At 38.6% G+C, this 26,218-nt stretch overlaps 2 protein-coding genes across 6 annotated transcripts in view; one reads left to right on the top strand and one right to left on the bottom strand.

The window, feature by feature from the left end:
- The window catches only part of PACRG (parkin coregulated), a 247,888-nt gene extending 239,698 nt beyond the window's left edge, over positions 1-8,190 (bottom strand). The window contains exons 1-2 of one of the 5 annotated variants that reach the window (XM_074580292.1): positions 7,565-7,770; positions 7,066-7,254 (exon numbers count right to left, since the gene is read on the bottom strand). In XM_074580292.1, the coding sequence (XP_074436393.1) occupies positions 7,066-7,212 (147 nt within the window). In that variant the 5' untranslated portion in view covers positions 7,213-7,254; positions 7,565-7,770. Of the gene's footprint in view, positions 1-7,065; positions 7,255-7,499; positions 7,771-7,807; positions 7,854-7,929 lie in introns of those variants that run through there. The other 4 variants (XM_074580293.1, XM_074580290.1, XM_074580291.1 and 1 more) reach the window with 4 other exon arrangements.
- Positions 7,974-26,218, top strand: part of PRKN (parkin RBR E3 ubiquitin protein ligase) — a 779,388-nt gene continuing 761,143 nt past the window's right edge. The window contains exon 1 of the mRNA XM_074580279.1: positions 7,974-8,123. Within this exon, the coding sequence (XP_074436380.1) occupies positions 8,117-8,123 (7 nt within the window). The 5' untranslated portion in view covers positions 7,974-8,116. The remainder of the gene's footprint in view (positions 8,124-26,218) is intronic.

The raw sequence follows: 26,218 nt of genomic DNA on the forward strand, positions 1-26,218 counted from the left end.
TTGGAGAGTGACATTTAGTTCCTCTCCTGTTTCCCCAGTGTTCACCCATGATTTTCTCTAGTGCAAATGCCACTATACTACCTCTCCTCTCTCCTTCACCCACTTAAAGCTTCCAATGTCATTTAAGTTATAGCAGTGAAAAGAGGAGATTGTAAGACCAGGGACAGCATCCAGAGGTTGACAGCCACAGACATGGCCTGCTGCTTCAATTCCTGGCAGCAGTACTTGCTGCCACCTTGTTGGAGCAGACCATATAAGAATTAGCTGCAGCAGGGATCTCATCTGATAAGCACGTGTTTCTGCTACCCAAGCACTGATGCAGGCTTACTCAAATTGTATTTATAAAGTCAACCTTACATTTATGATGTAATTCACTATTACAACCAGAACAATATGGTGTTACATAGTTTTTATTAGTCAGAAGGGAGACTGACTTACCAGAAAAATAAAGTATCTTCTGAGTTGTAGTATATATTACCCCCTTCACATCACCTCTTCAGAAAAGCAGCAAAGCTATTAAAGGAAACACTTTCAAATGCCTTTTCATTTTGTCTTTCCCCAGTTCTAATGTCACTTAATCATCACTGATTCATCTGACCTTAGTAATAGCAGAGCCATGGGGTGGCCACAACCCCGCCTCATGTGGAAGGGGGTTGGAACTAGATGATCTTTAAGGTTCCTTCCAACTCTAGCCATTCTATGACTCTGTGATTATATGAAGAGGTAGAATCATGGGAATACTCAGGTTGGAAAGGACCTCAGGAAGACTCCAGTCCAACCTCTTTCTCCAAGCAGGATTATCTCTGGAGACCAGACCAGGTTGCTCAGGGCTTTTTCCATTTGGTCTTGAAAACCTCCAAGGAGACTGCACAACTCTGGGAAACACGATGCACTGCCTGGCTATCCTCATGGTGCAAAAGCCTTTCACCATCCTCAGCACCTCCTTTCAACTCACATCTTCTGTCCTCCCATCATTCACTAGAGTGAACAGACTGGCTCTATCTTCCTGATAGCCTCCTCATAGCTATTGGACCATTAGGTCTGTTAGGACCTAATATCATTAAGTACCCTGGTAGCTTTCTCTTCTCCAGGCTGAAAAAAATACACTTCCCTCAGCCTCTCCTCATGGAACATGTGCTCCAGAACCCTGTCTTGATGCCTCTTTACTGAATTCACTCCAGGAACCCTATAGCATCACCAGTCAACTAATAAGGAGAAGACTAAGATAAAGCTGAAGCCTACATAGAAGCCAGGATTTTTCTTAGCTGGAATGAATGCTATCAAGTTGAAAGAAGGAATATGCCCATATGTTCTTTGGAAACTGTTCTGGAGTCTGTGTGCTGAGAAAGGTGTATGGCAGATGCTTTCTAACTAATCTCTTTCACATTTTCTATTGGCTAGCTTTATAGGTGTACCCAGCTGCATGTGGGAAATGCTGACGTTAGACAATTCCCTATTCAGCAAGTCGACAGCTTAAAATCTTGTTCTGAGACTGTTGTTATTAACCATTTTCTAATACTTTGTTCTGAATTCCTACACTTGCAGTCTAACATCTGAAAACTTAAAAATGCCCACTTAATTCAGTGAAACACCAGACAAAGATACCCACATACTCAGACCACTGCAGGAGTTTAAATTTGTATGAAAACATGTAAGACTTCTTCTCTCATATACTTAAAAAAATTTAGTCTGACATTTGCTCTTTTATATTAGTTTCAGTTTTCAATGTTTAAAATAGTTTAATTCCAATGCAAGAATTGACAGAATTTGACAACTGCCTCTGTAATTGTGTCCAGTTAAGAATATTTTATTCATTAGTTCATAAAAAACTGATTAGTAGAGGACACTTGAAACATCACTGTCATAATGTTTTAAAATCAATTTACATTTACCTCTTCTAGGTATGAAACTTAAAACCTTCCAGGGTCTTTCTGCATAAAATATCGTGAATCAAATGAAGTGATTTAAGAAAACAAGAAATGTCAATCAAAAACATGAAATGGAGTCTAACTGATAATTTACGTATTACCTATTTTAAGACATATGACAATTATAAAGAAAAAGATTTACTGGAGATTCAAGTGTGTAACAGATTTTCATAAATGAAACAGCATGATTTCTTCATGCTTGAGGATATTAAACAAATCTTATCATCTTAGCACTGCAACTATGAACAATATCAACCTTTCCCCACATTTGCAAAAATTAATGAATGAAGTCCCTCATCAATTCAGTTGCATGACTATGTGCATTGACCATAAAAAAGGTAAAAATATGCAGCAGAAGCAGGCAGAGCTGTAGCAGACACAATTTTTGTTAGCTTACACTGTTACCAAACCGTATGTCAAGGCTGCACTGCTGTAAAAAAAATGCTGAGCTGCTTTTAATCTAGGTTTAGCCAGGACCCCAGTCTAGTTCACTGCATGGCCACATAAAAGTTTATATTGCGCAAAGAAGAAATTGGGATTTTTTCCTTTCAATTGTGGTGCAAGTTTATGCTGCTTTAAATGCTTGTGGAATTACTCTGCTATAACTCAGTTCCATAACTGGTTTTAAATGAGTTAAGACTGCGATGTTGTTGAGAGGGACATTCGCACCCACACAGCTTGTGCTGACAGCATATTCCTGTTTCCCCTTCTTGCGTATGATAACAGCTCTTAGAGCTGACCCAACCTCCTCTGTAGTTGCAAGAAACACTAATGTAAATGCAAAAGGGGAGATGGAAGCATGCAGTCAGGACAGGAAGGAGGGCAGGACAGAGGAGCCTGGTGGGAGCAGGAGCTTTGCTTGCCTCAGTCCCAAAGACTGCAGCTCAACGCCATTAGCTTAAACAAGCTGGAGTATTTTTCAGCAGGATCAGCTCCCTGATCAGCCACCATTGTACAAACGTGGGCACAATAAGGGGCACTAGTAATAAACAGCCTGAAGCAGGAAGATAGGACTGCCTTCCAGAGCACTGACAGTTTAAATTGACTCACAGTGTTCACTACAGTATACTCGTAGATTGTACAAAATGGCTATTGTTAAACTGGAGCAATTCCTCCAAGATGGACATACTACTGGCCCATAAACATTTCTCAAAACATTCCTTTAACTTGACATCTAATTGCCCCGAAACGTACTGCCTTTGCCAATAAATTAGCTATTACAACAGAAACAGAAAATTTTTCTTGTAAAAAATACTTTCCCATAGCCTTAAAATCAGATCAGAAACTGTTACTGCTACAAGGTAAATAAAAAAGTAGTCTTAGTTACACAGTGTGGATGAATATAAACAGAATATCAAATCACAAGTTTCAGAATGTAGACAAATCACATAATGGTTAAAATGAAACCCTTGCTATGACTTATTATCAAAGGGTAAAGGGTAAGAAAGTCCTTCACAACAAACACTACTGATAATGGCTTGAAAGAGGAGTTTAAACAACAAAGACTGAGAAGTCATTGTGATACATACAGACCTGTAGACTCCTAAATGAGGAACAGAGGGATGAAAATCCAGAACTGCAATCTAAATAACGTTTTTTCTGCTTATAAGCAATTACACTTCTTTCAGGAGCTGGGACCTGTGCTTCTGTACATAGCTAAGACTCTCCCAGGTTGAATAGCTCTGCTTTGGTTTTTGAAATCTAGATTTTTAGCATCACTCTCCTTCTAAGACCATCTAGCAGGCATTCTCACTTTATCCCTTACGCGCAGGCTGGATGTGGCCCATTACTAGAAGCAGTTTCCGAATGATGTCATGGAACACAGATGGATGTAATGGTGATATTTTCTACATAAAACCTACTGGTTTACACAGGAAAGTCAGGGAGAAAATCTGAATTCGGTATTCTGGACAGAGGAGTTGAAATTCACGTGTTGCAGAAGGATACGTCAACTTACCTGGCGATAGTGTTATTAAAGGGGGACCTGTAGAGGAAAGATAAATTCCTCCTTTCCTGCTGAAGCTCTGCAGTTTTGTAGTAAGGAATTCAATGTTCAGGAAAAATAGAAGGAAAAAAAAGAACATCCCTTCATAGCTTTTTTGCCTCAGCAGTCAGGACGGTATGTCTTAAGTTCCAATTCAACACCAAAAAACATCAATCCATTCTAGCAAGTAATGATGCACATACAATTCCAAAAACCAAAGCTTCCAAAAATCCATCATGAATGATGGATGCGCTAAAATATATTGCCTAGTGAGTTTCCTACCTTGCCACTTCCTAGCCCTATGAATCCTAACTCTTTGCAGCACAGCAACAGCATTTTGAAAAGACATGTGGAGATTTTCCCCTCTGTGATCTTTTTCCCCTCAGTAATCTTGTAACTTGTTGGTTAAGAATCTTTTAGAAGTTGGGAGATAGACTGGAATCCCCTTCTACAGTTCCCTTTAAGTAATAAAATGAAAAAGTGCATTTACCACTAATTTATTACAGAAAAAGGGGACACCAACAATTTATTCTCTCATATACAGTTGCACAAACCAGGAAAAATAACCATTTGGAGAGAATCAGAAGTGAACAGAGGTATCTTCCTGCTGTCCACATCCATGTACAGACATTTTTGTACCTGCTAGTCTGTATATTAATTTTTAATTATATTCCTAATTCTACCCATGCAGTCCATGTGAAGTATGAGCATGTCACATGGCAGTCTTGATTCCACTTGGGGGACAAAACAATTAAAATGTAAATGTCACAGTATCTAGCTTGTTAGTGTAGAAGACCTTTATATGATCTTGCTCTTAATCTAAACTGCTATATGAATTTACAGTTTTGGAATAACATAAAACACTTTCTTCAGTTCAGGAACAATTTTTTTGGTGAATATTCAAAGTCTTGAATATTGTATGTACTTAATTTCTGTACTTACTATTGGATATGAAAGCAGACTTGGGAAGAAAACTTCATCCAGCAACTTTCATGAAAAATGGTTTAGTAAAACGCTCCTTGCACAAGCAATATCAAAGAATTCTGGAACTTTTACTATAATATTTACAGCCATATACTCATCATGGTAATCTGTTAGACTCTACGACAAGAGTTTCAAGACTGACTGCATGCTTGCACTAAAGGCTATTAATCTGTACCTAGTTGTTTGACCTGGAGATGCTGAACATATTGCTGACAACTGTGTTCCTTGTCATGCTGTTAACAAAAAGAATTACCATGTCTTCAATGTATTTGCCTGCTGTGCTTTCAACCCTCCCGTCAACTCCTAAGCCTTCCATGAGAACTTCATTGATGATGTCAACCTCTGACAAGTGAGTACTTAATAAATCTGAAGCTCCATTTAACCAGTTGTTGGAAAAGAGAAAAGGGACACCCACTTCGGCACAGACAGAGCAGCAGTGAGATATTCTTTACCCTAATTTTTGTACACTGACCCCTGGGAAATTATTCCAGTGGCTGCCTATCCTCGCTCAGAGCTTTTGCCAAATACAACCTTGGCACTATGAATCTCCCAGGACCTCTAGGTTTCACTGCTTCCTACCCAGTTATGAGCAGAACCTGTGAAGAGGGTCAGAAAACTGTTAACCCTACCTCTGACAGGGTGCCCAGGGGGCAGGCAGCCAGGCAGGCATGCAGAGCAGGTTGCCCAGAGAGGTCAGGGAATCTCTGATGTTGGAGGGTTTCACAGCTTAGCTAGGGAAACTCATGATTGACCTGATCTAGTGCTAGTGACAGGCCCACTTCAAATAGGAAGCTGAGTTAGATGATCTCCAAAAGTTCGTGCCAAAAAACCATCATTTCTGTGATTCAATGAGTAGCTCCAAAAGCAGCAGATTTACCTGTTTCCGGTTGCTTAATGACAGTACCACATGATTTAACATTCCGTTAATGTTTAGGAAGTTAGAATTGCAGCCATAAAAGTTAAAACTCTATAAATATTTAAAAGAAAACTTAAATTCTGGTTAAACTCATAGCTCATTATGTTCACAAGTCAATGCTCCTTTTTAAAAATGAAATATATATTTCTTAGACTCCACTGAAATGGCTGATTCTTCTAAAAAAACCAAGCGCCTTTTACATATCAAGGTGTAAAAAAATATGTACAAATATCCATGATTTGAATTTCGTCCAGAGAAGAGGAAATGTCTTTTAAAAATTAATCCTTAAACTCACTGAAGTGTTATAGTCAATTCCACATATCTCTAGAATTAAAAACAAACAAACCAAACAATCTTTAAAACAAAGGACTTTTTCGGTTGTTTTCACCTTGTATTTTTCCCACTAAGGTGAAACATGTTTTAGTTTTACTAATAAATTTTTAATGTACACAATTTCTACTCCATTTAAAATCTGTTGAAAAATGGACTTGTTTGGGTTTTTAAGAAGATGCTCTTACAGATAACAAGTCCAGAGAGACTGCTGCAAGAAGACTGTTTCAGCAAAACAAGGGAAATAATGTATTTCATAACTGTTGTCAGAAGAATATATAGGATTTAAAAAATCTTGAGAACACAAGACTTTGCTAACACCTTGAACTCTGTCCAAATAAAGAAAAATACAATTCATGAGTTGGAGAACTAATGTTTGTTTCCAGTTTAATATTCTCCTGTAACATGTGGAAGCTTTTTATTATTTTTCAAGCTTATTTTAAAAATAAGTGTATTTTCCAGATCTTTGCTATCCTGTGTGATATTCATATCAAATTTATACCACACTGTGCCAGTATATGAAAACACTTTCAAATAATACTACAGTATCATTTGACAGCATTTTGCTAAATGTGAGGTAGTAAGCCTTTCACACAATTCTACAGGCTGACAGTTTAACAGAACGTGCACTGCCAATACAAAACAATACAGAAAAATTGTGGCACCAAAGTAATATACTTGGAGGCGAAGCATCACAGTTTCCATAGGCACAGACCTTATGTTTATAAGGTATATATCATATTACCTTATAATACTACTTCTGTAAAGCCTGAAGGTGATTTCAGCAACTAGCAAACTCCACATAAAGTTTTAGCAACTCACAGACCTTCCTGACATGCTTTATCTCCAGCTCTAAGTCACTCTATGCCTCCTGGACACATGAGAGTAAATTAACATCACCTCTATACTAGCAGCAAACATACCACAGTGTTTTTCATCATGGCTTTAATAGTGAATCCATCGCAGACCTGCTGCTTGGTTTTCTTCACGTGCCCCAGTGGCTCCCGCTGCTGAGGGGACCTGTCACCTACGGTCTTGGAGGGGCTTGAGCCCGCTTTCTCCACCACCATCTCCCCACCAGCGTCCACGATGGACAACAAGCAAAATACAGACTGGAAAAAACCAAACATACATCAACGCCCCGCCCCCAGAAAGTCAGAAAACGCAGTAGGTCTGCCTCTGTCCCCTTCCCAACCAGCGACACCCCCTCACACATCTCTCCCGCGCCTTCCCTGCCCCTGACAGGCCTCCTCTCCAGCCCCTCGTCCCTCGCTTCCCCCAGCCCCCTTCTGCACCCCAGCTCGTCCCCCTCCTCCTGCCCACTGCTCCCGCTCCTCCGACCCCAGCCCTTCCTCACCACCCGTTCTTCTTGTCCGCCCCGGGCGCTTTGCCCCCCGCAGGCCGGCCGCCGCCCCGCCTCACCCCCAGAGCCCCCCGTCAGGCTCGCGCCGCGCGGTCCGTTGCGGGCGGGGCCGCACGCGTGCCCGGCCTCGCGCCCGTCTCTAGGCGACGCGTCAACAACCCGCCGCCTGGCCGGCGGGGGTCACGTGGGCGGGGGAAGCACGAGGTGAACCAAAGAAACCCCAACGGCAACGGCACGCACGCACGCTCTCCCCTCCCCTCCCCTCCCCTCCCCTCCCACGCGCGCGGCCCACAGGCCCGTACACCGAAACCCGGGCAGAACAGAAATTAACAGAAACTAATTAACGCTGGGGGGGGGGGGAGGGAGGAGTAAGGTGGTCACGTGAGGAGAGCTGGGCGGTGTGAAGAGGCGAGAACTACGTTACCCAGAGGACCCTGCGGCCTCCCCACCGAAACGCATGCGCGGGCCGCGGCCGGCTGGATCCCGGTGCTCGCGCCGGCTGGCCTGCAGTCGCGCGCGCTGAGGGCTGAAAGGGGAGCTCTCGAGCGGCGGGTGCGGCTGGCGCGGGTGCGTGCGCGCCTCCCTCCCTCTCCCTCCCCCCTACCGCCGCCATGATAGGTGAGTGAGCGCGCCAGGGAGGGAGAGAGGGAACCCGGATGCAGATCCGCCTTTTCCTGCCCGCCCCTGTGCTACTGGTAGCATCGGTCCCGGGGGCCGGCTTAGTTCCCCTCGGTCCCCCTCCGCCCGCGCCTCGGCACCCGCTGCGGGTGGCGGTGCGTGCCCGCTGTCACCGCCCCGGCGTGTCCCCGGGCGGCACTCAGGGGCCAAAGTGCGGCGGGGGGGCGTGTGTGTGTGTGTGTGTGTGTGTGTGTGTGTGTGTGTGTGTGGCCCAGCAGCGGCATTCTCAGGGCTTGTGATTGAGATAATTTTAAAATGTTTTTTAATTTCCCCGCAGTGTAGCGATTGTAAATACTGTTGGTCAAGGTTCCTGTGATTTGTGAAGATTTTTGGCCTTGCCTAGCGTATATACGGTATTGGTCTGGCATGGTACTTGCTGGCGGTGATCTGAAAAAGAAGCGACTTAGCCCTAAATCGTGTTGGGAGTTTGGCCATTTGGTCCTTGAGTTGGCTTCTGTTGCCATGCCAAGCACACATGCTGGTGTGACGTACTAATCGGTTGTTTCAGCAGTGGGTTTTCTTCGGTTACTTGTAAGACGAGTCCATACCTGGAGAGTCACACAAATTGCAGGATCCATTATGTAATCCTTGCCTCTCATTGCACATTCATCTTCTTTCCCTTTCACAATTTTGTGAATTATTTAAGTTAGAAGCTATAAAACGTAGTAGATGCACTTGTATTTTAACAATTCCTTGCCTTCCTCAGGCTTGCTGTTTCATCTTCAGTGTAGGTATCATACTTGCTGTCTACATAAGACCTGATCAAGTTGAAAAGCATGCAGTTTGTTGTCAAAATATTTATTGTTTTTAAATTAAACATCTCAAAAATGCACAAGAATCCTATGGGTCTTTCAGCTAGACATATTTTTTTCTTAGCAGTATATGAATGTGGGTATTTGGGTAATGCTGTTTTTCTTTCAGCTTTGCAAAAGCTAAATAGAAGGTGGAAAGCAGTTATTTATGTGGTATTTTCAGTCTGTATAAATATTGATGCAAATGGTCTCTTCCTAGTTATGGAGCATTACTTACTGGGTTTTCTTGGTATTTGGACTTTTTTTTTTTTCTTATGTAGCAGAGAATATTTTAAATTGAAAGCATGGCTTAAGGAAAGCACAAAGTGTCCGCTATCTTTCATCTTGCAATGTTCTCTCTTCTGCTGATTTGATGTCTTGCTATAGTATATAAAATACATGTGTTTACAGAACTACAGTGTGTGTTTGTTTTTTAACGCTTTAGAAAAGTAAATTGAGTGTACATAAGGGACTGCCCGTGTGGTTACAAAGTTGATGCCTGTAGACTTCATACTGAAATCTAAATGTTTACTTATTGCTCATAAAGATAATATTTATATGACTGAAGAATTATAATTTTATTTTCACTGTGGCAGATGGAAACATTTGTGAATATTGATTATGAAATCTACATCCCAATTAGTTGCAAACTTATAAAAACATATTTAGATGAGTTGCAACCTTAAATGATTTTAAGATTTAAGTGGAGGAAAAAAAAAAAGACGAAAAAACCATCCCCACTCTGAAAAATACAAGAATTGTTTTCAAAGTATATGATGTAGAGACCTAGTCAGGTTTCCTGCTTTCTGAAAAGTCTCCTCCTAACTTACAAGCTAGAAATACCATGGCAAAATTGGGAGCGGGATGGGATGGGTGAAATAATTTGTGTAGTCTGTGCCCAGTTTTTTTCACCTGGGTGTTTAAAGAACTACCCTAGGAAGCACATGGTTTACAAAAGCAAAATGAAATAAAATGTTTTACAGTTTCAAATCTCTGGGAATACTTTATGTTCTCGTGAGTTCTTGTGGCAAGGAATTCTACAGTATAGTTGTGCAACACGTGACAATTAATTCCTTTAATTGATTTTCAATTTCCTATCTTACTTTTTTTATATCCATTTGTTCTTGACCTGTGAAATAGGGAGAACAAACCTGATTAACATGTTAGTATTACTATTTTTTTTCTTATGCTTTCTTATTCTTCTCTTTCTGTTGTTTTTTTTTTTCTCCAGTGGAATAGGTGAATCTTTTTACTCCGTCTTCCTCTTAAGTGCTTAACCATACTCATGGTTTTTCTTTGAATTCCCCTCCCATGAAATTTTTTAAGATATTTTGCCGAGGAACACTTTTTTCCATAGCACCTGTCATTCCAGAAGAGGTTAGACAATTGACTTGTATCACTGGCTTTTAATATTCTTCATATGATTTCCCATCCTGCTTATTACTACGTTCTCCTGCCTTGTTTGTTTTTGATGACTCAGCAGAGATTTGTGGAGAAAGGTTTGCTTATAAATGAATTTCTGAGTGCTAACATATTACCTGGAAAAAAAAAAAATTAATATATGCTTATTTTCAGTAAAAGGTTATTCCTTCAGAGAGGCCTTCAAAATATGTAACCGTATTTATTTTTGTCTGTGTGACGTCTGCATTCAGAGTATCATAAGAGCAAGTTAATTATGTAACAGTCCATTTGTGTAGAAATTCCATGGACAAATTTGTCTGGAAAGTCCATGGCAGCTGACACATGCATGGCATTGCATTGAGTTCATGAGTGCTTCTGGAATTTTAATTCTTTGATATATCTTTAAAAGTATTTATCAAGGAAAATGATAAAGGCAGCTCTTTGTTTTATAAATGCTTTTAGAAGATTGTTCTGTGATGTGCTTCACTTTTAAGTGGCTTTTCCAGAATGATTCCTCAGCTATCCTTTCACTTATGTGTACATTGATTTTTTTTATTTTTTTATTTAAATTATAGTTTATTTATACTACTTGCTGATGGACAGTTTGGTAAGAATTTTAGGAAACTTCTGTATAGAAATTTAAGTTTATTTTAATAATGAAAAATAGTTAATTATATAAATGAAGTAATATTTAAGTTCGTGTTTTTCATTTTGACTAGAGAATACTATATGTATATATTCTGACTGATGTAAGATTGGAATCCTTGCATAAATTACTGACCATTGGAGAGCCAAATTCATGCTGCTTTCTGTATTTGTAGCAGTGATGCAAGTTAAATGAGCTGAATGAGTTAAATGAGTTGAATGAGCTGCTTGAAGGACCTATGCCATACTTAATTATCTTCTGTCAGCCAATCCTCAAAGGAGTTTACGGTAGATGAAAGCATTTCTGTGGACAACTCCTATACTACCATTTACCTTAAGCTTATGAGACTTCGTGTCATATGTCCAGATTTGTGTCTTTTTTTTTGTCACTTCCTATCCCCACTTTTTTTCTGCATTCACATTTTCCTAGTGGCTTTGTTGTGCTTCAGTAGAAGCACAATGGAAATGCGTGTCTGTTGCAGCTAGTTCAAAGCTTTTCAGCAGTGTAGGTAGTGAAATTTAGGAAGCATGAGTTTAATAGTAAATTGTGTCCAATGGAGAAAAAAGGGATCAGCCTAGAGGCCTGATGAGCACTAGCTGGAGTTGCCACGAGCTGCTCTCTCCGTCTTATAATGCTGGGATGCTCAGGTGCCTTGAGACCGCATTTTCAGGGTTTGGGGCTGACATGGGGATAGGGTCTGTTGGTGACTCCTTGCAGTGGCTTTTTTCCTGATCAACAACACTGTTACTTGGACACAAAGAAAGCAGTGACTGAGATAAACCTTATACTAAGGTTGTTTTGCAGCCTCCAGCAGTTGGGTGCCCTAAACACCAGTAGCTGTGCTGTTGCCTAGAGCTTACTCTGTCTTGTGGTCAAGAACCAAGCAAAAATTTTGGAAAAATTCTTAACCAAACCTGAGGTTTTGGCAGAAAATAATACTTGATTACTTATTGTAAATTCTGTCCTAATAGTGGCTCCAAGGTGCCTGTGCCAGAATTGGTAAGGTATGAATACTTGCATGCTTTTGCCTTATGTTTCAGTTGTTTTCACATACCTTTTTGGACTCTACTGACATGCATATAAATTCTCAAATAGCTTAACTTATCATATTTTTGACTTCACATACAGAAAGCAGCCCCAGGCAGAGTATACTTAGATTTTCAGATAGTAGCAGAAGCCCACTGCAGTTGTGTGTAGAGAGCACGAGTTTTAAGCAGCTCTAGCTTTACAGTAGGGTGAAAGACCTACGTTTAGATCATGAGTTGAAGGTTAAGACCGGTACTTGTATTAATATGATGCTTTAGGTTTGGCAAAAAGTTGGAAATAATGTTCTGTTGGGGAAAAAAACCCCATCATTTGCTCAGCCATTTGTCCATAAGTTTTCACAAATTCGTTTCACAGATTCTTAAAACTTATTTTACCTGTTTCAATACTTGAAAGACAACATTTTCTTAGCATTTTTGATACCGCTGACACTGGTAAAATACTAGATTGCATTTTTCTACCTTGGTCAAAGCAGAAAAATTGTTTCTACTGAAGATCTCAATGTTAGGTATTCATTTTTTACTTCTCGTTTTAAATATAGGCTTATCTGTATAACAATGTTATGCAATTTCAGTCTGATTTTTTTTCTTTTTAAACTGGCTGAACTCTGTAAGGTCTGATAAATAAACTCAGTACGTCTGTGGATGCATTGCACTGTAGTTGTCTGTTATTGGTAGTTCACAAGGAGCTGTTGGTAGTTGTTGTCAAAATGTTGGAAACCTTTCATGAGGACACATAAAGAATGCAGAACAGGGCCTGAAGTATTTAGGAAATGTATTCCACAATGAGTTTGCAGCTAGCTTACATACAACTTCTTGTATTTTGGAATGGCTATTGATGATAACTTTAAGGCCAATTGTTTTCTACCACTAAAGGGGGAGGTAGAAATCAATGTTAATTAATGATATAGTCATGAAGTAAAAGACACAAGGAAATGGTGAGAGGGTTGTACTTAAATTATAGAATCATAAAATGGTTAGAGTTGGAAGGGACCTTAAAGATCATCTAGTTCCAACCCCCCTGCTATGGGCAGGAACTTCTACCAGTAGACCAGGCTGCTTAAAGTTCCATCCAAGCTGGCTTTGAACACTTCCAGGGATGGGGCATCCACAGCTTCTCTGGGCAACCTGTTCCAGTGCCTCACCACCCTCACAGTAAAGAATTTCTTCCTGATATCTAATCTAAATCTGCCCTCTTCCAGTTTAAAACTGCTACCCCTCATCCTATCACTCCACTCCCTGATAAAGGGTCCCTCCCCATCTCTCCTGTAGGCTCCATTTAGGTACTGGAAGGCTGCTGTAAGGTCTCTGCAGAGCCTCCTCTTCTCCAGGCTGAACAACCCCAACTCTCTCAGCCTGTCCTCACAGAAGTGCTCCAGGCCTCCCTCTGATCATCTTTATGGCCCCCCTCTGGACTTGTTCCAACAGGTCCATGTCCTTCTTGTGTTGGGGCTCCAGAGCTGGACACAGTACTCCAGGTGGGGTCTCAAAAGAGAGGGGCAGAATCACCTCCCTCGACCTGCTGGCCACGCTGCTTTTGATGCAGCCCAGGATGCGGTTGGCTTTCTGGGCTGTGAGCGCACACTGCTGGCTCATGTTGAGCTTCTCATCAACAAATTTATGTGTATAGAAATACCAAAATATGTGTTTAGAAACACAGCATGGTTGTTCTTTTAAAGCAGGGACTAATGGAATTCATAAAATAGTTTGTAATGAAGATTTTACGTATGAAATACCTTTTGATTGACTTAAATAGCTATTCATTGATTAATCTTCAGTGAGGTTTTTTTAATTTGCAATTACAGAAAATTATTAGAGGTAATTTACTTTGGAATGAAAATATATAGGTAGTAACAGTGGGGCTTATGGTCTGCTTGGTATAGTTGAGGATTTTAGTTATTATTTATTTGCTTTAAAGGATAAAATAAAGGTGCCCACCTAAATATGAGGATCTAATCAAGCTGAGGGCTTCTTATTTTTAAGTAGGCACTGAAAGACATTAGTTGACCTCCTGGCATTTCCAGCTTCCTGTTTGCACTTCTTCTATATTGCTATCAGAGTCAGGAAGACAGTTGGTTGGAAAGTATAATACACTGGTTATTTTGAAGATGATACAAGATAATCTTTGTGCGTTGACAAGAACTGGACAAATACTTCTGGGAGGCTTGTGTACCTAACTTAATTTGATAAGAGAAGTTTTTCAGTAGCAAAAAAACTTACAGCTCTGTAATTTGATGCAGCATTGCTAATTTCTGTGGTAAAGTAGTTTAAGTTTGTAACAGGGAGTATGTCTTCAAGTGCTAGTTAGAGACTGTCATAAACAGCAATGAACACTTTTTGCAGTTTTTTAGCAGCATATAGCTTTTATGTTGGTACCTTGTCACAATAATGTTGCCCTATGTTTCTAAAAAGAAATAACAGTTAATCAAATCTACTGTTACACTGTTTACGTAAAGCAAGTACTAGTGAAATCAGTAAATACTTGTGTTAAAAGTTCGAAGAAGAGACAAGGTTAATATGGTCTAATGTTATTTGATATTTTATATTATTCTTACCATGGGAAGCTAGCAGTTCTGTTATTTTAATAGTTTTCCTTTTTTTTTTTTTTTTTTTTTTTAGATGGCTAGATTAAGTAGGCTTCTTAAAGGTTTAATTAAAAGGGCAAAATAAATCCAGTGGAAATTCAGTGTATAGTCGGTTCCAAACTTATTTTCCCCACGAACCCCCAACAATTTTAAAATTAGACTATGGAAATATATTTAAAATGAGGGAAAATCCCTATTGCATAATACAGTACACCATTTATAAACAGCTCCTTCAGATGCTTCTATTTTACATGTTGGGGGGGGGCAGGGGGAACCCAAACAACAAGTTGCAGATTCAAGGTATGAATATATCTGTTTCATAAGGAGTTGTTCCAGGCATTCAAAAATATTATTTCTAGCACCACAGTACCTGAGAATTTTATAAATATACAACAAAAAAACACTGTGCTTATGCTAAGTACTGTAGGTGTAACACAGGAGACAGATGAAGGTTAACATGTACCCTCAAAACACAGGTTAGTATGAGGCTCTTTTTTCATATTAAGAATTATGTTACAGCAGTGCTGTCTTTAGGTATTGCTGCTTCTTTTGCTGTACGTTACTCATTCCTGACCTTACACCAGCAAACTGTTCTTTCAGTTGCAGCAGAGCAGCCATCTGTTCAGGCATACTGTGAAGTCAAAAAAGCATCCAGAAGAAATAGTTCCTTCTTAATCTGGGTCAGCTCCCTGAGTTGGTTCACAGTATGGTAACATGAAAGTTATGTGGATGTAACTAAAGGGACATCCCTTAATGCTATTTCATTGCTTGACCCTTTAAATTGCTGAGTCACATACAAACGGCAGTGTTGTGTAGTGCAGCTGATTGCCACCTAAAGAACATTTTGGTACCTGCCATTCCCCCTTACTACCCAGCCATTCGTTCTTTGAGCTGACACTGATATTCATTTGACTCCAGAGTGAGCTTAATAAGTGACGTGGGTTGTCAAAAACCCCACTTGCTTAGGGGCGTGGGAGGCTTTTGTTTTGTGTTTTTGGTGTGGGTTGTTTGTTTCTGTGTGTTTCGTTTTTTCTTTTTTTTTTTTCTCATTTAATACCCTGCATCTGCTTACTGTTGAACCACCGAGAACCGGTGTTGGTGCAAGGGAAGTGACAAGCCACAATTTGACTGTCTGAGCTATTTCTTAGTAAACAACATTGGAAATAACATTACCTTCCTGAAAACCTGTTCTTGGGTTTTCAATAGATATTACAGGAAAAAAAATATTAAAACTGAATTTGAAGGAAGATATTGGGGCAGATTCATGGAATTTTTCAGGAAATATCTCTCAAAGAACAAAAAACATGGGAGAAGGCTCCAAACTGTTTTAAAGATGTAGAAGATGGGCTCTAGATAGTTAACACTGGTAGGTCAGCATTTCTGTAGTGAATGAGAGATGAAGGTGGTAGTAGAGACAGGTTGCGAAGGGCTTTGACGGTGAAATATGATTCATACAGCAGTAATGAAGTTAAGGGAGAATGGGAGCCTGGGTGAAAGTTTTAGCTATCTGAATGACCGATCACTCCTCTGTGTTGCATTCTTTTTCAGTATGTTGGTAATATTCACTTTCTGCATATTTTTTTCTGTTTCTTATTGTTATGAAAATAATCTTGAGGAAGCAAAATGAGAATAAACTCTTTTAGAATTTCCCTGTATGAATTCAGACTAGAAAATAATCTGGCAAGTTTAGCAACCAAAGGAAAAGTATTTTGGGAATTGTCTACTTGCATATTATGATGATCTCATGCTGCGATACTGGGTTTCTTTCTTTTGTTGTTGTCATCTTGGTGTTCATTTCATGTAATGCTGTGGATAGTTACACTACAATATGTACCTTTCACTGGAACAAGAGCTTGTTTTGTAGATCACTGTTACACTTACTTCATGAACATATGGAATAATCTTTCTGATGGTTAATTTGATTAAACAAAACCTAAATCTCAGAGTATCAAAGACTGCTTGCACTTCATATGCGTGACCTGTTTTGCTGGGGTTGTTTTCAGCCTTTTTTTCTTCTGCTAGCATAACTGTATTATACTGTATGTACAGAACTGCATTACGAGACATTGTGTGTTTTAGTGGATTTGTATTTTATTGATTATTTTCCTACAAAATGATTTGCTATGAGTTTATCAATCAGCAAGGTTTTAGAAAGTTAGTATCATATGAAATAGGTTATCTTGAAAAGACATCTGGTTTCTGTTAGAAATATATTAGCATTCTGGATTTCTTTGTTTCCTTGAAGAGGGATGGGATTTCTTTTGCTTGGATTTCTTTTCGAAAGAAAAGTTGCAAGCAGGGAGGAAAGGGTTTGTGTTGGTGGGCTTTTTTGTTTGGATGGGTGTTGTTTGTTTGTTTGTTTGTTTAAAATGTCCACAAAATAACAGTATTGTAATACCAAGACACATTACAGACTAATTAAGCAGTGGCTAAGGATCTTCTGATGCAGTTTTCTGAGGCTTTCAGGTAGAGCCCTACAGATAGAGATCTGCCAGTTTCTTCAAATTATTTCCCATTGCCAAAATCTCCATCCTTTCCTGTATTATCTGGTTACCTAGTGATATATCTGTAATAGGAATGATGAGTGGATATATATGTATATATTATTGGATTCTGTTTTGATAACATTGCCTCAAGAGGTGAAGTAACTTTCTTAATTGGAAACACATATATCCCCATTTACTGAAATAAACTAATTAGACCAGCATACACTGTAGTATGGAACTGTCAGTTGCATAAGTGGTCTGGCCACAAAAGCAAGCAATACTGAGAGTGGTGCAGGTTTTTCAAGTTATTGTATGTAGTGGAAGTCCAAGGTAGAGTAAAACCATTAGTGGAAATGTTTTTACTTTGCCAAACAGGTTTATGTAAAAGAGATACAATTCATTCTTTTCAATCAATTTTATTATTTAATGATTCTTTTTTGTGATGCACTGTGTATAAGTATTGTTGGACTGAAAATCAACTTCTAACACAAAATGTAGCCAGTGATGCATGAAGTCTTTCATTAAAAGAAGAAAAAATGGAAATGTTAGAAATGTGCAGCTATATACCCAGAATTCACAGAGTGCTGCTACAAAGGCTGGTTTGGAGATAATTAGCAGGCAAGCTTTAATTATATAATTGTCAATTATTTCACAATACATTATTTCTTCCTTCTGAACTATAGTGCGTGGCATCTTGCAAATGTTTGTGTTTTATGAGGATTTACTTCATAAACATTGAGTAACTAAATTTTAGTATGGTAAACTATGTTTTTTTTAAAAATATATATTTCAACAATTTTTTTGTTTGCAAATGTTGTGCCTTAGACTTCTCCCAGTGCCTTCATATTTTTGTCAATGCAAAAGGAGTGGAAAGATGGATGACCTTACAAAATAAGGATAAAAATCCATCACATTTATCGGATACAGAAAAATCCATCAGTACCCTCTTGTCTGTTTTATTCCTGAGGCTGGACAAAGTGGAGAAAGAATAAGTTCATTGCTGTGCACTTTTTGAGGCAGACTGAAGCCTGCCTGATTGTACTAAGCCAGCTTTTAAGCAGTAACTCCTATGTTGCATCACTTTTCTCAATAAGCATGTTGACGTCTATATTAGTATTGTTAAAGTTTGACCCAGGAAAAATTGTAGCACAAAAGTTGTTTCTTTGAGGCATATGAAAATAACTGTGGGAGATTTGCCACGTTATTACAAAATCTCTGTTACAATGACAAGAGACAAGAGGAATCATTTAAGTTCTCCAGCCATTAGCCAAATATTAAATTTGGGTTCAGCGATCTTAAGGGTAGAAATTAATGAACAATTAATCGCGAGACTGGCTTTTTTTTTCATGCCCTTGAGAAATTTGTACAGTGGTAGCTGGTGTTTATGCTGGTAAACATGCATCTTTTATGAAGAAGGCAGTCTGATTAATGAATTCTTATGAATTCAGCCAAAACATTGTGGTAAATAATTTGTTACAATTATCATGCATTAAGTACACGGTAGCTTTATGTAGGACATTTCAGTGATGTCTTTTTACAGTGGCTACATGCCTGTCATGGGTAAGCCACAAAATCTTCAGCAATTCCTTCTAAATATATCCCAATGCCTTCCAAGAGAAGCGGCACTGTAAATTATATGCTTCAGAGAAATGAACCACATTTACTGTTTTCCTGCTTTGTTATCTCTGAGCAATTAGAGTAAATTTTTGCTGCGAAAGCTCTCTCTTGGACTTTGGAACCATTTGAGGTTGTCTGCAGAAATTAATACCTCTATTCATACTAACCATCTCAATGGAGGAAAGTGTTTAAACTCTGACTATTTTAAAGCTTTCATCCCTCTCATGACCTCTGAAATTGTGATATTGTATGCCATTATTTTCTTCTCCATTTATCTTTGGAGGGGGGAAAACAATGATGACAACACACACACATCTAAAAAGAATGTTGGGCCATTAAACACTTCCAAAGTAAATTATCTGGATCCCGCATACAGTTTTTAACCCGACCTTTATTCTTGTTACAATTGTTAAGGAATACTGATGACTTTCCATACTCAGCTGGTTTGAGCTAAGTTGAAATGATGAAAGGAAGCTTGTTATCAAATGAACATTCTCAAGGAGTGCCTTGCCATTAAAGTTTTCCCTTTTCAACCCTGATTTTGGAAATCAAACCAATGAGATTGTGTGTTTATTTTCTGTGTGTGTCAAAAGTTGTTTTGTTATGTATTATTTGTCCCTATAGCATAGTAAGAAAACAACAAAAATATTTTTACATGCTTTGTTCCAGTCCATGCTTTTGGAAATTTTTTTGACATTCTCTTATGATTTGAGGTCACAGTTTGTCTTTGCCTCCAAGCTCTAAGCCTAAATCCCCCTACTGAGAGTGCACAACCTAATGTGAGTATATGAAAGAAAAGCATTTAGAAGTTGATTTGATTTATTGTTTAAGAGCCTCAGAAGCTGGTAAAGATGAATGAAGATACTAATTGGGGAAAGGGCTTGTCATTCCGTGGCAGTTTAAAGGACAGCACGGTTATAATATATTCATGTGTAGGAAATGAAAGCGCAGCTTTTTAGAGAACAGTTGCTATCAAAGGGTGTTGGTTGTGCTGTGTTATTTGTGCAGGTGGTATGAACAACATGTTTGTTACCACAAGTCAGATGTCCTTGTTAGCTTTAGTTTATCTATGAAAACTTACTCATGTGACTACCAATGTCTGATATTTTTCTGGTGTACTACATAAGTACTACACAGTAGGCTTACATACTAAGCTTGTTTATGATGCCATAGATGACCACTGAAGTAAATTAATTTACATTTGTAAATTGCTTGTGATGTATAAAATCCACAAACAAACAAAAAAAGGCAAACTTGTCTTTCCAGAAACAAGATATGCTTGGTTTTGTTCATCATTGTTGAGATGACCAATGCAAGTATTGTTTTATTAAAAGTGTAAAGCTTTTCTGCATGATGATGTAGTTCCACTACTTCCTTTTCTTTGTTTTTTTTTCCAGTATTTTCCTGTTGTTTGTGCTGCTGTTTTCTGTATCTTTTGTTTAGCATTTCTAAATGCTTTGCTCAGTGGTGAATTTCCTCTCTCAGTTCACTGATTCTTTTTTTTTCTTTTCCTAGTAAATGTAGACAATAGAGCTGCTTTGTGCCAGATCTAATATATCAGATTTAATAACTTTCAGTGCATAGAGTTAAGGATATCTAGTTAACTTCAAAAGACTAAGAATCACCAGAAACTAAATATCTGGGCTTTTCAAGACTACTGTGTCAGGTGTTTCTCTAAGATACCCTTTCCATCAGTGGAAGCATTAGGACTGATTGAATTTTTCACTTTAAAATTCAAGGAACAGTGTTCATCTTCTTTTTGTCTTAGTTTCTGTGTGGTTTTTTTCTTCTTTAAATATGCCAATCCTGTAACTTTTTGGTAATGTGCTTTGAGGTCATGGAAAATATTTCCCATTTTCTTCATTGGTGTTAAATAAAGGGATTGTGGATGATGGAAACGAAAGTGGTTCATATTTGACATCATATTACATCTCTGGCATATGGTTCTCCTTTCAATTTTCTTTTTTTTGATGAGCTGAAATATTTTTGGTACATTTATGTTTGCATTTCTTCCCTTTTTTGATACACTGTCCTCTGTGGAATACTCTCAGTGGAAACATATGTTCAGAACTTCAAAGTAATTACACTATTACTAAAAGCTTCATAATCAGATTACTGAAACTAAATGTTGAAAAAAATTTGATTTTGCTCTATCCAATCATATCAATTTCATTCCAGTCTGCTCTCTGACTGATTGAAGAAACATGGCAGGACAAAGTCAAAGACTGTTTTAGAATGTTTAAGTCTGGTATAGACCAGTTTCTGAAGAAGCAAAGGGAGCTTAGGGCAGTTTTTAGTTTGAGAGAGCAAGATGGAAAAAAAATAAAATATGTATTGCCCATTTTAATAACAAATTTTTAGTTGTGGTACCTCTTGGCAAACTGGATGGGAATAACTGAAGTATAAGCTTGTCTCTGTATGATAATTGACCCTCCTTCTCAGAAGTAATAGTCTCAATATGTATCTAAGCTGCTTTGTTTGCAAAACATTGCCTATATTACCTTTTTTCTTCCTGTAAGAATAAATTTGTTGTTGTGATCAAGTGGTTGTAGCCTATGTTGAAAAAGCTGTTTATTGCTGGGAATAGTTTTCAGGGTCTACAGTCTAAGATATTGATTAAAAAATAATTAAAAAAAAAAAAAGAAAACAACTCATTTTACTCTAGCACAGTCAGATCACAAGACTTCAAAGATTCTTCGTCAGATTTACAAGAAGATGTCAAGAACAGGAACTATACTTAATCTTCTTTCTTTATCATTTGTAGCTCATCTGGAAAATATGAGGTCTTTTAAGAACATGAGACATTTTCTTAATGGTCTTGAAGAAAAAGGCTATATCTGTTATGGTCTTACCAGGCCCTGGGTGTAGCAGTCTGTTGACATGGTATGTTTTTTCTTCAAGCTCCATGAAGCTACAAGCTGACCTTCGGGTCGAGTATTTTGACTTACTTTACATAATTTTTATGTATTTTATTGATACTAACTCTGCTACTGTAAGAGATCTAGCTTTAGCTTGGTGTGTGCTTTATGTAAGCAGATGGAGTTCCAAGGTAGATCAATTCGAAAATTGGTTAATGATTAATGTCTTGAATCTTTAAATTTTCTGGATTTTTCTTCATAGTCTACTTTTCATTCTGCTTGCCTTCATTGTACACAATAAAATAGCAGATGAAGCGGAAAAGTTTCTTTTACAGTACTTTTAACAATTTCCATTAGAATTATCTTGTTGGAAGCAAATATCCCATCTGGTTTACTCTTTAACACAGCAAAACTCCTTAGTGAGCTGTGTGGCGGAGCCTGGCTGAATTCCACACAGCGAGGCTCTTGGCCCTAAGCAAGATGAGCACAATCTGTTTCCCATATTTCTAATAAAGGAAAAGAAGAGTTTCTTCATTTGCTTCTTTGTTGTATAATGTTTACGCTTTATGCCTTCCTTTCTTAGAATAGCTGCTTTCCTGCTGTTCTCCATTCTTTTTTTTTTTCAGTACAGGTAAAATGAAAATGCATTACAGCCTTATAGAAGTACCAAGTGCTGCTCTGAAATGGCATTAAAACTCAAATTTTTAAAGTATAGTGCAATGCCTTGGCCACATCAGTCTCATTAAACATCTGAAGCTTAGGAGGTGCACTTCAGGAGCCATTTCTGTTGCCTTACTTCTGCAAATAAACACGAGGCTTGAGTAACCCGTAGTAAAATCATTTGGAGTCACACAGCTGATCCCAGCACTGCTCTGAAAGTTTACCTGTACTGTCTGAATTCAGACAACTGCTTCAATCCGTAAGTTTATTCTCCCATTTATACCTGAGAATTATTGAGAGTTATATATACTTAACAGAAGTTGATTTTACTGTGGTGTGCATGCAGCTCTGCTTAGGTGTTACGAAACTGCACCTCTGAATTAATCTATGGATTAAATTTACTGTTTTTCATTATTAATATGAAGATAAAAATAATTGCACATTTAAAAAGCAAGCGTCAGATACTTTAAAATTGTATTTAGCACCATACAGTTAATCTAACATTATGTCAAATAGTGAACAACTGCTGTATGTTCACATACTTACCCTTTTGTAGAGATTTTGGGTTCTTAGCCAGGTAGTATTCTGACCAAAGGGCACGTAACTTACATTAAAGTGAGTGGGCTGGTTTGTGACACTAGCTTTGTAAAATCATGTCACAAACACATTTAGGACTTGATTTTTTTTTTTTCTTCTCGCTTGTGTAGGATTTTATATTCAAAATGCCAAGTAATACTCAAATGCTAGTAAATAACTCTTGTTTATGATATTACTTGTATGCAGTGACGGGCTTAAAATGCTTCTCATGATGCACTCCAGTTCTAAAAGCCTGGCGTTTTCTTACTTTCATCTGACAGTGACAATGGTTCCAACACATGTTTTCCATTCCTGATTTTTCAATATTAAGAAACTGGCGTTTCTCTTTCATGTAAGTAAAATTGAAAAAATTAAGTACTCTTCATGGGTAGTAGAGGAACTATTGCTATAATTCTGGTAAGGAGCTAAGACGTCCTTGCGTATCACTGTGTGGAATGAGTATTCAGTATCAATTCCCATTTCATTTCAAATGTGTTATTTTAGAACTGTTTGTATAATCAGTTCCATCCTGAACTAAGAGAAAGCAGACAGCCAGCTGTAAACCAATTTAGGATGCAATTGCCACACACACAAAAAAATCAGATATGAGATTTCAAAAGCTGTATTCACATGAAATCAACTTTCATTTCTAGACATGTATATGATTAGGCAGCCCTTTGAGGACAAAGGACTGTATGCGCAGGGAGAATTTTGATTTACTTTACCATTTGTGCAAACGGGGTAAGATACAAAATCAAGAAATGTTTGTTTTCTTTGTTCATTTTATCTACATGAAACTGTTGTGCATATCTACTTGCTGCATGTCATTACTAGAGAATTAGATTTTGTTAACAGTCATGGCATAGTCAAATAAGACAATGCAGATTCTTCAAAAGGAAAATTTGGGTCACTTTTATTGGTTCCCAGCTGGATTTAGACGTCAACTACCTTATTTCTCCTAAGTGACTTTTTGAGAAGGTTTGTCAACTGTTTTGGCCATAAGGCAGTAATGAAACTCTGTCTGTTCTTGGGATTTATGTCAGGAAAAACAGCCTTCCTGGGCTAATACATTACAGAACAGGGAGTGAATGAGAAACACCAGGGAGTAGGTTTTGTGTAGATGATACAGAATGGGTACCCAAAAGTCTGATTCTTCTTGTTTTCTCTAACATAATCAGAACCAATTCATCTAAAATTTGCCTTTAAAAGTATGTAGATAATATATGTGGGGAATGATGATACAGGCAGTAAAGACAGTCTCCTTTCTTGTACGTCAAAAGCGTAGTAGTAAAACACTTAGTCCCACATACCTCTGAGGCTTTGCCCTTTTTAGCCTTTGTCTGTGCTGGGCACTGACTGCAAGTTACAGCAGGCCACTCACTAATACCTTATTTCTTAATAACAGATTTTCAAATACTGTAACTATTTCTGCAAAAGGTCAGATCCAAGCATTTGAAAATTACAATGATAGATGAGGAATGCCAGACCAAAGCCTGTTTAAGCCTAGAGGTGCAGATGAGCCGGGGTCGGTCACTTCTCCTAAGTAACAGGTGATAGAACAAGAGGAAATGGCCTCAAGTTGTGCCAGGGGAGGTTTAGACAGGATATTAGGAAAAATTTCTTCAAGGAAAGGGTTATCAAGCATTGGAACAGGCTACTCGGGGAAGTGTTTGAGTCACTGTCGCGTTAAAAGGATTGTAGTCTCAATATTTGTCTGTCAGAGTCCCAGGACTTTCACTGATTTACTATCAGAGTTCCACCAAAGGACTTCCACTGAATCAGATTCACAAATAATCTAAATTAATTATTTTATTGAGAACAACAGTCGCAGATTCGAGATTTCCGTTGATAAATTCACTAACTACAATAGTGCTAAGTAATTAAAGTTAATATTGCTACCAAAAATAACGATGGTACAACAACCCGGGGTAACATTCACCAGAGGGTGAAAGGTGCAGCGCTTACACAGAAAGGTGTCCCTTGCCTGGGGTGGAGGAAGAGAACGCAGCCTGTTGACTGGTCCATCAGGTATCGAGTTTCTTCTCTCCCAATTTGTCATTTTCTCCATCCTTTTATCCCCAAAATTATGAGGTTTCCTTCCCCTAGGTGACGTGTAGTCTGATTTGGGTGGAGAGACGATGCTATAGTCATACATGTTTAGCATGATCTCTAAAATCTTCATTAGTATATACAGGGGTGTCAACTTTAATATGCATTTCACAGGTAATGAGGCAAAGGTCGATTATCGGGCATGGTAGCCTCTCAAGGAAACAAAGAACTACACAAGGTCTCTGTTATCTTGATTTTACCATCTCTGCTGATGAAAAGCAGGGCTGTCCTGGCTCCCTAAGACTACTCCGTTATTTTATGTATCCTGTGATAGCCGGACAAGCCTTCACTCCCCTAGGTTGCACAAGAGATAGCAAAGCCAGTCCTAATTGCTCTTTGAGCACAGAGACTTCACCTCATTATCCAAATTCCACAGTCATCATCCCTGGAGGTACTCAAAAGGTGTTTAGATGTAGTGCTGTGGAACATGGTTTAGTGGTAACTTGGCAGTGCTAGGTTAACAGTTGGACTTGATGATCTTAATGGTCTCTTTCAACCAAAATGATTCTATGATTAAGCTAGTCATGGCCCTGACATAGGAACCAGAGGTGCAAAAGAGCAAGTTGGGCTAGGGGTTTAGGGGGAATGAATGACCCTGGAGCTAGTAACGTAGGATCTTACATGTGGCGGGTTGCTAATTTCAAGTGAGAAGTACGACTAATAGATAACCTGGTCTGCAGCTGTAGGTACAGTGAGAGATATTGTATGGATTTGTCCTGAGACCATTCAGGATATGGGTTCAAGCACTGCCGTGTAAGTTAGGGGTATTATGTACAGTCCAGCATTATAATGGTTTTAGTGCGGATAATGTGTATCATTCCAGTGTCCATTGACGCAACTGCCCTCTGGAGGTGGGAGTGTGGTGAGGCGGGGTATGCCTTCTCATATATTAATGGTGTAGGACATGCATTTTATGTATTATGGGGTAAGTAAGTTAATGTACTAACATACATGGGTGGGGGGGTGGGGGGGTGGTGTCCCTCATATTTTGGGGGCTTCTTTTGTTCCTGTGGTTGAGATTTAGCAATGATGGCTTTTCAGACCCTGGAAAATAAATGCTATGACTTATTTTGTGCTTTTTTTAGGGTTATGTTGTATACTGGGGGGCTTGGCAGTTGCATCTAATCCTTTGCTCTATTATGGGGTAGTTGATTCGGTGTTAGCCTTTGTTGCAGGGTGTGGGTGGTTGTTTATTTTGGGTGTTTCTTTTGTGTCAGTTTTGTGTCAAGCAGTCAAAACACTTGCAGGAGGTAAAAAGCAGGA

The sequence above is a fragment of the Larus michahellis genome, chromosome 3, assembly GCF_964199755.1.
Source record: "Larus michahellis chromosome 3, bLarMic1.1, whole genome shotgun sequence".
Taxonomy (NCBI): domain Eukaryota; kingdom Metazoa; phylum Chordata; class Aves; order Charadriiformes; family Laridae; genus Larus; species Larus michahellis.